The 12,646-nt window shown below is 41.0% G+C and overlaps 1 protein-coding gene across 1 annotated transcript in view; it reads right to left on the bottom strand.

Annotated features, from left to right (window-relative positions):
* Positions 1 to 1,164: 1,164 nt before the first annotated feature.
* TMEM178B (transmembrane protein 178B) overlaps positions 1,165 to 12,646 on the bottom strand; it is a 57,569-nt gene continuing 46,087 nt past the window's right edge. Inside the window, exons 3-5 of the mRNA XM_030200926.1 lie at positions 10,847 to 10,960; positions 8,591 to 8,728; positions 1,165 to 2,954 (exon numbers count right to left, since the gene is read on the bottom strand). Of these exons, the coding sequence (XP_030056786.1) occupies positions 2,710 to 2,954; positions 8,591 to 8,728; positions 10,847 to 10,960 (497 nt within the window). The 3' untranslated portion in view covers positions 1,165 to 2,709. The remainder of the gene's footprint in view (positions 2,955 to 8,590; positions 8,729 to 10,846; positions 10,961 to 12,646) is intronic.

Here is a 12,646-nt window from a genome sequence, read left to right as displayed (position 1 = left end):
ATGGGAACCACTTGCTGGAAAAAATACACACAGGTCTTGATGTGTGTGTATGTACACACACACACACGAGAGAAGAGCTGCTATATGTTTGTCACACATAGCATACATTAAGTACATTAAGTTGAAGAGAGAGAGTCCACCTATTTTAATCTTTTTCAACTATGTTTCTGGTAGCTCTGTAGTGGTGATTCAAGGGAAGCCAGTATTGTTGCAGACTAATCAAAAATGAATTGAAATCTAATCATATCATGGACTTTTTGTCCCCCACAAACTCATCAATCCCTGATCACTCTCTCTTTTGGTTCTGCATTTTCATCTTGATTTTAGGCTTCAAGTTCAATCAGAACCAGTCTCTACTGAGCTATGATGTCACAAGCATTTATTCACATCTACTTGAGGATTATTACTCTTATATTTACATTCTCCATTTAACTTCACCCATCCATTTCAATGATAGCTCATGGCCATGGGCCACAATATGTGACTCCCTCTAGAACCTTAGGTTTGGCTACTAGGTGTGAACATTGATCACTGGCTGAGATTCCTTCCCCAAAGGGTTGTGAATTCTAGCTCTGCAACATTTCTGGCCCTGTCCAACTGGCAAGTAGAGTCCTGGTGCAGGAAGGAAAACCAGTTCCTGTGTGTGGCAGTGCACAGCACCAGCCACTGAGCTAGCTGGCCAGCCCAGAGTCCAATCTCCTCTTAAAATATGACATGGTCATAGGAGAAGCCAAGGTAACTTCTGGAAGCAGATTTAAGAGCCTTGCTACTCTCAATATAAACAAACTCCTTCCATAAGTGACAAAATTTACTTTCTCATGTTTGCAAGTATCCGCTTGCTTTCTTAACTTCTGTCATGGCAAGAACCTTGTATGTTTCTGTAATCTAATTTTATAATCCTGTCAGTCTTTTCTCTTTTAAGGAAGAGGCCTATCTTGATAAACCTTTCCTAACTGGACAGTTGGTCCTTTTTTTTTTTTTTTGTACTTCCTCAATACCATCCTTGAAGTGTGGGGCCCAAAACTGTACGCTGTGCTACAGGTGTGGCCTAACTAGGGTTGCATATAGCTTAATACACATCTAATGTAGTGCATGGCATTTGCCCAGCTTCCTTTTAGCTTTGATTGCCCAAGCCTACCTTGAAATCCCTTAAAAAAACCTACATATTCTGTGCATTGATTCCTGTAGCATCAGTGTGCACCTGCCCATGTTGAATTTCATTTCTTATTGATCTGGTCATCCCCGAAGATACCCAGATCCATTTCTAGAAGGATTATAATCTTTAGTATTTATAACCCAATACAGCATGGTATCAGCTAAACTGGCTGCATTACTATTAGTCTTTTTGTTTTAGGTCAGTTATAAATAATTTAAATAGGAGAAAACATAAAAACAAACCCTGAGGCACAGCAGTGGTGTCTCTGGCTCACTTTGATTATTATCTGCCAGTGCTAGAATCCTCGGTTCCTCATTATGTCTTCACACACATTGTCTTCACTCTGATTCCCATGTCTAGGAATCTGTTCACATTATCAAAGAAACTGAGAGGATTAATCTATTGTTCCTGAGCCCATATTTAAGTTTTCTAATTTTTCCCTGCCTTCAAGTTGCAGAAAGACACCTGCATACACAAATATGCACTGGTTCATGAACCATTATTTAAGCTATTTCTTTTTTTTTTCCAAAATTGATATCTTCAAACGTAGTGCTAGCTGGTTTTATAACTGGTGGGTTTTATGTCATATTTCATGAGATGGTGTCTAAAGATTTTCATCTGCATAGGATGGGCTGAGTGTCACTGTTTTTCATTAATGGCAATATTCTGCTTTGTTCTAATTTTCAACAATATTCTCAAAGACACCAGTTCACACACAGCAGCATCTTCCTGCTTGACACTTGACAAGCACCATAATCCAGATAAAAATGATCTCCTGTTGTAGGTAATGCCTAATTGAACACATTTTAAGCAATCTCACAGAAGACTTTCCTTTGTGCAAGGCTGTACCCAGTATCACAATGACCCTTCCTGATACAAAACGTTTCTCTATACTGGATCCATGGTCACATAAGCTTTAATCCCCTATGCAGTATTCTTCTCTGTACAAGAATGGCTCACTTCCACGTAGACATAGAGTATTTATTCTAGAGTCCATCTGGATCCAGAGGAGACTGTAGGTAGTATAAAAAAAAATAAAAATGAGTTCCATGTATAGAAAAGAAAAAGACAACTTTGTTGCACTTGAAAGTAGAATGTTAAAAACCAACAACGTGGATAATACAAGCATCCAGAATCCAAAGTTTATTTTTTTACAAAATGGTGAAGTAGTTCAATGTCTTTCTTGGAGGCTGATCTGCCAGGAAGCAGTTGTCTTATGACATGGTGTTCAAATTGGCTGCTGAGCTGGTAGTACTGAAGCTGTGCAGCCAAGAAGACCACAGTTTTCAAGAGCTTTTCCAATCGCCAGGTTTTTTTTATTCTTGGCCATCTTATAAACATTTTGGTCCTTTGGCTGGGTCCCTTTCTCTGCATGAATGTCCCTATGCAATTTTTTTTCTTATATTTTTGTTTCTTTCACTAATGTGGCACAAATTTCAATGGATGAATAAAAACCATATCCATGCTGGTGTCAAACGTTGCTGTTCCAGGTTTGTGCTTGATGGAGTTTCCCTTCCTTCTCTTCCCTTTTGGTCGTGGGGTCTTACTGGTGGTCACACAGCCCCATTCTCTTGTCTGGGTTTCTGCACAGCAGTACGAGGGCTATTAAGAGAAGGAGCCAGCGTGCAGAGGAATCCAGCCAGCAGTGTGAGTCCTAGGCCACCCCAAGCACAGAACATAGACCACCCATAGCCATGACTAATATCCTCTGGGAGTCCATAGACTTGCTGAGGTTGGCGAGAAAGTTCAAAGTTTATTCCAGCAACACAGGTGCACAAGGATATTATACAGCATGTACCTGTAAGAAAGGTGTCAGTGTTATTGCTTTTCTCAAAATAAGGTCAATCATTTGTGTCCATCTGGAACTTGACTGTAGGGTTCCTTACGGCAAGACCATGTAGATCCTGCCAAGAACTGGAGCAACAGTGGGATAATCCCTGGTAGAAACAGACCGGGCTGACCAGAGACAAACGAGGAGACTTCAGTTGATTCAATTGTAGATAATTTATTGGTGAAGACTCAACACAGTACCATGTTTAGGCTGGTAGCCTGCATCAGGAGTCTAATAGAATGACATCAAAATATAATAAGTTGCTACAACAAATAAAACAGAATATATAAGAAAACAAAATACAGCATAGTCCTTTGGACAAAACAGTAAAATCAAAATATGAAACAACCAAAATAAAATGAAGAAGGAACTGACCTTTAGGATAAAAAATATTGAAATAATAATAATAGATGTATTAATATAACATATAGATGTTTGTGAAATGGTACTTTATTAAAACCATATGTAAAAATAAAGTACCATTGCACAAACATCTATATCTGTTACATCGTGCACATTTTATTACCCATATGTTTTACAATAGATGTATTTATTTCTTTTAGGCAGAGAGGTGTGGTAGCCATGTTAGTCCACTATTAAAGGTTATCAATAGAAATCAAACAAAATAAAACGTGGAAAAGAAAATAAGATGATACCTTTTTTATTGGACATAACTTAATACATTTCTTGATTAGCTTTCGAAGGTTGCCCTTCTTCATCAGATCGGAAATAAGCAAATGTGGTAGCAGTTAGTATATATGTTTCTCTTATATATACTATCTGCTACCCATTTGCTTATTTCCGATCTGACGAAGAAGGGCAACCTTCGAAAGCTAATCAAGAAATGTATTAAGTTATGTCCAATAAAAAAGGTATCATCTTATTTTCTTTTCCATGTTTTATTTTGTTTGATTTCTATTGATTTCTTTTAGGCCACATTCTTCCATCCTCTTGTATTTATTATTGACCATTTGATGTGGCTCATATAGTTTATCCTAAAGGTCAGTTCCTTCTTCATTTTATTTTGGTTGTTTCATATTTTGATTTTACTGGTTTGTCCAAAGGATTATGCTGTATTTTGTTTTTTTTATATATTCTGTTTTATTTGACAATAAAATATAATCAGTTGCTACAACATTCTATTAGACTCCTGATGCAGGCTATCAGCCGAAACACGGTACTGTGTCGAGTCTTCACCAATAAATTATCTACAATCGACTGAAGTCTGTATCTGGTCAGCCTGGTCTATTTCCCACTCCTTTTTTATTTCTGTTGTTTTGTTGTGGGATTTCGGTGTTCCTCCACCTCAGTGGACTCTCATATAATCCCTACTAGACCAGAAACTTTGAACACTGATACCTCTTCAGAAATTAAATATATTGCTAATCAAATTGAAAAAGGGGCATCTTAAAGGTTTATTGAGAGTGATTAAAAAAAAAGACTAGCATTATGGTCTTACACATGACTTCCATATAAGGGTGCCACCTGGCTCTAGTTAATAAAGAATAGATTGAGCCACTCCTAGTTCTACCTCTTTGCATTCATGGGTTTGTAGTTCCGATTGTCCCACTGATTTCCCTAGAAAAATCAGAATTACAAGTCTATGAATGCAATAGGATAGAGTAGGACTATTATTCTGCTTAGGACATAACACCAACTGGCAAGCCTAACACAGACTTCAGTGGGATATTTCTCTTTAATATTAGTCTCCCTATTATGCATACTGTCTCACTGTTATAAAACTTTTTCCTTACTAACCGAGCAGATTACCAAGGTCATGGTTAAAAGGCTGAATCGAACTGTGCCTGGTTTTATGTCATCATATGTATCCAGATGTCAAGATATGGTAGAGATTATCCCACTCCTGCAGTAGAATCCACTCTGGTGGCATAGGAACAAGACTAGAGCAGATATAACAAGTTACCTAGTTCCAGGCTAGAGAATGCTTAACTATATAATGAACTTGCCTTGAGTTTAGCTAAGCATCAAATTATCCCAACTGACTTTATACCACGCATCTTGTTCCCATCATATATCTTGGCCCCTCAGCTATATGGTAAGCCATATTATAGAAAATCTTTAGCATCATATCTATGTTAGTTGAATGTTCTAATGCATGCTTATTAAGTGTATCATTAGTATTATACTAACATTGTATTACATCTCTGGTATTTGAATTCCAGTGCTGTTAAATGTGTATATTTTTGATACTGTTTCACGGTAATTCTATTATTAGGTTTCATTTTACTGTTTTCAAGTTTACCTCATTTATTGTATTCATGTTTATTCTTGGTTATTTTACTATTGTTATACTGCTAACAAAATTGTAAGTTTTATGTTAAACAATACCTGCTGTACACTGCCTTGGGTGAATCTCTTCATAAAGGCAGTCAATAAATCCCAATAAATAAATAAGATAGTCCTGCATTTCTGACTACCCCCATCCTAGTGCAATATAACCCCTCTTTAAAAATTGGGCGTTACATTGGCCACCCCACCCTCCAATCTTCAGGTGCTATGTACAATTTTCATGACAGATTACAGACTACTAACAGCAGATCAGCAATTTCATGTTTGAGTTCTTTCAGTACCCTTGGATGCATGCCATAAAGCACTGTAAATCTCATACTGCTTTGGGATGTAAGTTCAAAATTGGGACTGGCTAAAATATTTCCAGCCTGGAACTGGGTAAGTTGGCATCTCTGCTAGAGTGGAAACATGCACTCCTACTGTGTGAGCCATCATAGGAATCTGGAAGCAAGGTCAGAGTGGCAATCCCACACCAACTGAGGAAAGCATAATAGAGGCTCAGGAACAAAGCTAGAGTGAAAAATCTCAGTTCAGCAGGATGGAATAGAAACTCCCTTATGAATTTATAAGGAACTATCGGGGATACAGAGCTGCATAATTACCTAGTTCCAGAAGTGAGTCTTTTTAGCCAGTCCTAGGTTTTGAACTTACATCCCAAAGCAGTGTGGGATTTGTAGTCTGTAGGGGTCTTTTCCTGCTGTCTCACCTTTGCTAGGTAGGCCTGAACCATCTTTTCCTGATCTAATATGGATTCTGCAGCCTTAGGCCTGAATTCAACAGAAACCAGCTTTCTTCAAGGAAAACTACTTCTTGGCATAGTTATACTAGCAGCGATGCCGGGATACAGCAGATTGGATGAGAACTGTTGATATATCATTGGAGAGAATCGTTGATACAATAAGAGATACAATTTAAACCCCTGATGCAGCAATCGCGAAACCGGGGGCTCCCTGTCGTGTTGAGGAGTGGAGAACACCGGAATGATTAGAACACTACAACGTGTGGATGAGCTAAGTGATTTCTAATGGTGTCCCTTGATTGATCTCATTTAACAGAACTGAATTTTGTATCAAGATTGTCTGAATAATTTAGAAAGAGTGGAGACACACAGATTGGATAGCTGATAAGTACAGCGAAAATAGGCCCCTTTATGGGGATTAGTTTAAAATATATAAATGGAGTTTTTTAAGCTATATGATGGCAGGCCGAGCCTACGCCTTATAGCTGACTACGTCGGGCTGGCTGGGTGGCGACACTGAAGCTTTTTTCTCCATTAAATTAGATTAATTTGACTACATAAGGGTGTGAGTGTCCCACACTAGAATTACACAGCTGATGTGAAGTTGTGTTGTGATTTTCTAACACGATCTTAAGCTTGAGTGGATTAATAGTTATACTAGTGACATCATCAAGCACATGTGTATATCCAATAGTCATCCACCTTATCTCCTGGGAAAGTGTGTAGGAGCGGGCCTTGCAAAGACAGAGTCTCCATGAATATCTGTGAACCATGGAGGGGAGTTTGCTACCATCAGGCTTGTGACTGATAACAGATTGTTTCTGGAAGCTCACAAGGTCTCATTGTCATGACCATGAACATCTGCTGGACAGAGGTACTCTGCTGGTGATTGGTCCATATGTGTCACCTGACACAGAGGTATGTCAATATGGGGCATGTGAGAAGGGACAAGAAGAAGATTGCCTGGTATGGTTCTTTCTCAGAGGAGTGAGAGACAAATTTTTCCTACACACCTGTGAACTGTGATTCCTTGTGCTGAGAGCTGACAAGGTCAAGTTCAGCCACAGGCTGGTGGCTTCCCTAGAGACTGAGTAACCAGCTGCACAGAATAGAGACTTTGGACAAACACTTGATCTACAAGGACTCGCAGGAAATCTGCTGGAGCCTGAACAGAAGGAACCGATTCATTAACCCCTTGGACTCAGAACCTAGGGGGGGGGCCTCAAGGGTGAGATTCAGGATTTTTCTTCTTAAAGCTCAGGGTTTAGTTAGCTTCTGTCTTTGCCTGCAAATGATTGGTTACAACAGGACCTGTGGTTGATAGTCTAATACTGCTGCTGTTGGTAATCATTTCTCAGGATATTATAGTTGTATAATTACTTATATATATATTTTTTTTTCATATATTTATTGGTGTAATAATCAGTATATTTTTGGTAGTGCTTTGCATTTTGCCATATTGTTATTTTTATATCTATAATAAAAATATATTTCCACTTTGGCATTATTTGTTTCAGTGGGAGTCAGCCTGACAGGAACCTAAGGGCCAATTAGGTAGTCTTATATCCTTAGCAAACGAGTCCAGAATAATTGCTATCGATATAGAAATACCTACAAGTCCCTGATTCTAACCATTGAAATCAGCACAGCAAGGTCCCATAATGCTACTGGATGAAGTTGTTGAAAATCCAGGACTGACCTTAAATCTTCCTCTTGGAACTGGGTAACTTTGCAGCTCTGGGGATATTTAAGATCAATGCTAGAAAGGCATTGCTCCTATCTGTCCCCCATAGTGAACCGACATTTGAAGCTATTACTTCCTTTTCCTTTCTTACTATTATTTCCTGACTCTGTCTATATCAAGGGTTCTCAATCCAGTCCTTGGGACACACCTAGCCAGTCAAAGTTTCATGATATCTAGAATGAGTATGCATGAGATAAATTTTCATTCAATGGAGGCAGTGCATGCAAATTTATCTCATGCACAGAAGTGATCCTTGGTCGGCTGCCACCCAGGGCGGATTGCCGCTGTGCCCCCCCCCCCCACCGGGTGCAGTGGCGTCCGTCCCCCCCCCCCCAGGTGCAGCACAACACCTCCCCCGGTGCATCAACACCCCCCCCACCCCCGGTGCATTCTTACCTGCTGGGCACAGCCGCACGGCTGTCTGTTCCGCTGGTTCCCTTCTCCCTCTGCCCCGGAACAAGAAGTAGCCTGTTCCGGGGCAGAGGGAGCAAGGAACCAGTGGAGCTGACAGTCATGTGGCTGCTTTCTGCACCCCTCCAGTGGCGTGGACAAGGGGGGAAACTGCCCCCATCGCCCCGCCCTCGGTACGCCACTGCTCATGCATAATCACTGAGGATATCGTGAAAATCTGACTGGCCTGGTATGTCCAGAGGACTGGAGTTGAAGAACCCCTGTGTCAATTGTTTTTCCCCATTCCAGTGATTGATTGGCAGTATTTCCTTACATTCATGTGTTTTTCAATGGAATTATATGATTGCATATAAAAATAAAATAGTACTAAAGGAGGGGATGAAAGAAAGCTTATCTCACCTCCCATAAGGAAGAGCAAACCTGCCACATACTGCATGAGATCATGCTGCTTACAGCAACCCAGGACACCAACAATCCAGCCAAAGAGGATAATGGACACTGCCATGCCAAGGAAGCCAGCTGTCATTCTGCGCAGGTCTGTCCAAGAGTGCAAGAAAACAGGTAAAAAGGAAAGCACATAGAAATTCAACTACAAATGTGAGAAGAGTAGCCTATAAAAAGAGTATGGGGGAGAGGAACAAATTAAACAGGGATAGACAAAAAGAGAGAAAAGAAAAATGGGAAACAGAGAGAAGGGGAAATGAGGGGGGAGTGTGGACAAGAAAAAGCAAAACACTTGGTTTTGCAAAAGCAGGATTGGCTTCACCATTAAGCAAGCTTGAAGGTCGCCTAGGGTGGTAGTTTCCAATGAGGACAGCAAAGAGCAGCTCCAGTCACAGTAAAATAATAGGACCTGGCAGTCACACTTAACTCAAAGAACCATAGGGAACTATTTTATCCATAGGAAAAGGGGGAAATTTTTAAATAGCCTATTTGCCCAAATAGATTATATAAATTACCCTAATCTATTAAATATTATACTTGTTTTACATCTATCTAAAACCAGGGAAGTCAGGGTTCAGAACATAAGAATAGCCTTGTTGAGTCTGACCAATGGTCCACCTAGCCCAGTATCCTGTTTCCCAACAGTGGTCAAAGCAGGTCACAAGTACTTGGCAGAAACTCAAATAGTAGCAACATTCCATGCTATGGATCCCAGGGCAAGCAGTGACATTCCCCATGTCTGCTTCTCTCACTGATGCTCCTGGTGACCTGTGGTGAATCACTTCAGCCTCCATTGACTCAGGTACATGATTTGCCAACATGCATTGAGGCCCCCTTTTATCAAGCTGCGCTAGTGTCTGCTGGTGCGATAATGCCAACAAAGCCCAATCACTTTGAATGGGTTCCATCGGCATTGCTGCGCGGCTTGATAAAAGGAGGCCTAAATTAGCATATAGGCTCTTCCTTGGTCCTCAGCCCACTGCTCTAACTGCTAGGTTTGAGGGGGAGGGGCGGTGAAGGGTAAAGTGACTGGGAGATGGAAAATGTATGGCGGGGGGGGGGGGGGGGGGGGGGGGGGGGGGAGAGAATATGGGGCAGTAAAGAATTTATTTAAAATATCTACACCTACATCTCCAGTGGTTCTGGGTAACTTATAATAAAAACATTTGAAATTGTAAGTTAAAACAAGACAGTTAAAAAAATGCATAAAGAAATCAGTCAATATTCTTAAAATCAATTAATTGAGGCATGAGCTTTTCATCACTGAAGTTCATTTCGTCAGATGCTACCTTAAAACCAAACATTTAAATCAAATCTATACTCTAAAACACAGCATAAAAACAAATATAAACAATTCAAATTGACATTCTAAAAGAACAGACATAAATCAAAACCCAGACTATAAGAAAAAACATTAAAAAGCTTTCCCAAACAGCCAAGTTTTAAGTAGTTTTCTAAGTCAGATTTTATCTCAGCTAGCAGAATATTCCAAAGATCTGGACCAATGACAGTCACCATCCTAATCCCAGAGCTAGCTTTTTTGAGCCACATGTGGTGAAGGGACATTCAAATTAAATTGTTCTTGAGACTGAAGATTACTACATAAGGGTATAAATGTAGATAATTCCCTCTTAAAAGGCAGTGATAACAGAAATGCTTTAAACCAGTGTGTGTATATGTTGGGGGGGGGGGGGGGCAAGAATGGAGGATCGATTGTGGGAGACATCAGAAGTTGGAGAATGTATGTGTGTGTGTTTTGGGGGGTGCGGTGGAGTGGCCTAGAGACTAGGGAGATGCAGAGTATATTGTGGGAGGTTAATGACTCAGTAGTAGGAGAATATGTGTACTTATGTCTGTTTATATATGTGACTAGGGAGATGAATCTATTGTGGGAGACTAATTACTCAGAAGTTGGAGAATGTGTGTGTGAGTGTATATGTGTATGGGGGGGGCAGTGACTAGGGAGTCTGAGAATCTATGGGATGTTAATTTATCAGAAGTTGGCAAATATATGTGCGTATGTATGTGTGTTTTGGAGGAGTAGTGACTAGGGAAAAGTGTGTGTGTGTCTGTGTTGTGGGAGAAGGGTAGGAGTGGTCAGTGGCTGAAGGGAAGCATGTGTCCGAGGGACACGGAGCATGTGGAGGGTACCAGTGACTAAACAGCGGGAGGGAATGGATAAAAAAAATTGAGCTTGCTACAATTACTTACGCAGAGCATGCCACTCATCCTGCCGGATTGTCTTGGTGACATTGATGGGCAGATTCCGTGGCAGAGAAGAGGAGGTGTAGTGATATTTCACAGGTATGCATCGTTCAATAATCCCTGAAACACAGATACAGGTGGTCACAAATCATTTGAACGTAGTGCTCCTCTCTCTCTTCCACAGAAACAGAGAATAGTGCCCAGATCCAAACTATATCATACCTGCCCTTCCCAGGAGATAAAGGTCTCAGAGCTTGTGTACTTAACTCCCCTAGAGAGAAACCCTACAAGTGCTGACTTCCGTACAACCGAAGGGTGATAAATCCTATCAAAACCAGGCAATGTGCCCCCAAACTAAAATTAAGTCCTTGCTGGGACAAGTCAAGATGGTAATGACATGAAAACCTTCTCACTGCATTTAATGACAGCTCTAATAATGCAGCACTCAATGTACTATGTACATTTATGGTTGGAAGGTCATCTGCTGACCAAAGACAGTGCTTGTCTCACAGATTTTCTTACCTGGTTTCTAAATTTATTCATTTCTGTTATGTAGAAATACACAGTATAAGGCTCTGGAGAGACACTTGGTATTAACATCTAAAAAATATTTCTTCACAGGAATGATAGTACATGCATGGAATGAAGACAGTGATAACTGAATTCAATAAAGCCTGGAATGAACACACAGATTCACTCAAGCTTTGGAACTTGTTGCTGGAGGATGTGGTAAAATCAGTTAGTGCAGATGAGTTTTAGAAAGGTTTGGACAAGCTCCTGGAGAAAAAGGTCAATAGGCTGTTATTAAGGGAGACCTGGGGAAAGCCACAGCTTATCCCCGAGGGTCAGCAGCACGGAATCTATCTACCTTTTGGGATCCTGCCAAATGCTTGTGATCTGGACATGGAAACAGGATACTGGGTTTGATGGACCATTGGTCTGATGCAGTATGGTGATTCTTATAGTAAAGCAGGAGAACAGGATTGGGGGGGGGGGGGGGGGGGGGGGGAGAGGTAGGTTTATCATAGCAAGAGTATCCAAGGATAATAACTTATTTACCATACTCAGGGATTCTTTTACAAAGGCGCAAAAGCATTTTTAGCGTGCACTAAAAATAAGCGTGCGCTAAATGCTAGAGATGTCTGTATATTCCTATGGGCATCTCTAACATTTAGCGCACGCTAATCATTAGCATGCACTAAAAACGCTACCGTGCCTTTGTAAAAGACTCACAAAACATGGATCAGCAAGTTTCTATAAGTAAATTTCTGTTCATTTAAAAAAACAGCAGAGGCATAGTATCAATGAACAGTGACTGCAATATTACCCTTACCCTGTGCACGAACAGCTCTTGAGGAGTTACCATGGCACCTGCCTCCACTATGAGAGCTGTTCAGATGTTGATCTCTAGCCCCCTGATTCTATAAGGTTGCATGCACAACAGGGGTAGACTGACAGGGATTTGGGCCTCCCACCCCTGTGTCCCATATCTCTCCCCCTCCCCAAATCCAACACCTTTCCCCCCTTCCTCCCCAAATGCAAAATCTTTCCCTATCATTCTTTCTCCCTCACCTTGATGCACCATCTTTGCCCCCCTCCGCTGCTCTACCATCTCTGCCCCCTCTCTCCATTCCCCAGGTCCAACATCTCACCCCCCTCCCCAAGGCCAATATCTTCCCCTCTCTGTCCCTTGATATGGCTCTCTTCCCTTGCATTTACTTCAAAAGTCCATTTCTCCATACAGGGCTCTGGCTGTCTGCTGCTGACCAGAACCTCTGTGCCATGGCCCACCCTTGTGGAAGCAGG

This window comes from Microcaecilia unicolor, chromosome 4 (assembly GCF_901765095.1).
Source record: "Microcaecilia unicolor chromosome 4, aMicUni1.1, whole genome shotgun sequence".
Lineage (NCBI taxonomy): Eukaryota > Metazoa > Chordata > Amphibia > Gymnophiona > Siphonopidae > Microcaecilia > Microcaecilia unicolor.
The sequence above is the reverse complement of the archived record's forward strand: the minus strand, read 5'-3'. Positions and strand labels throughout refer to the sequence as shown.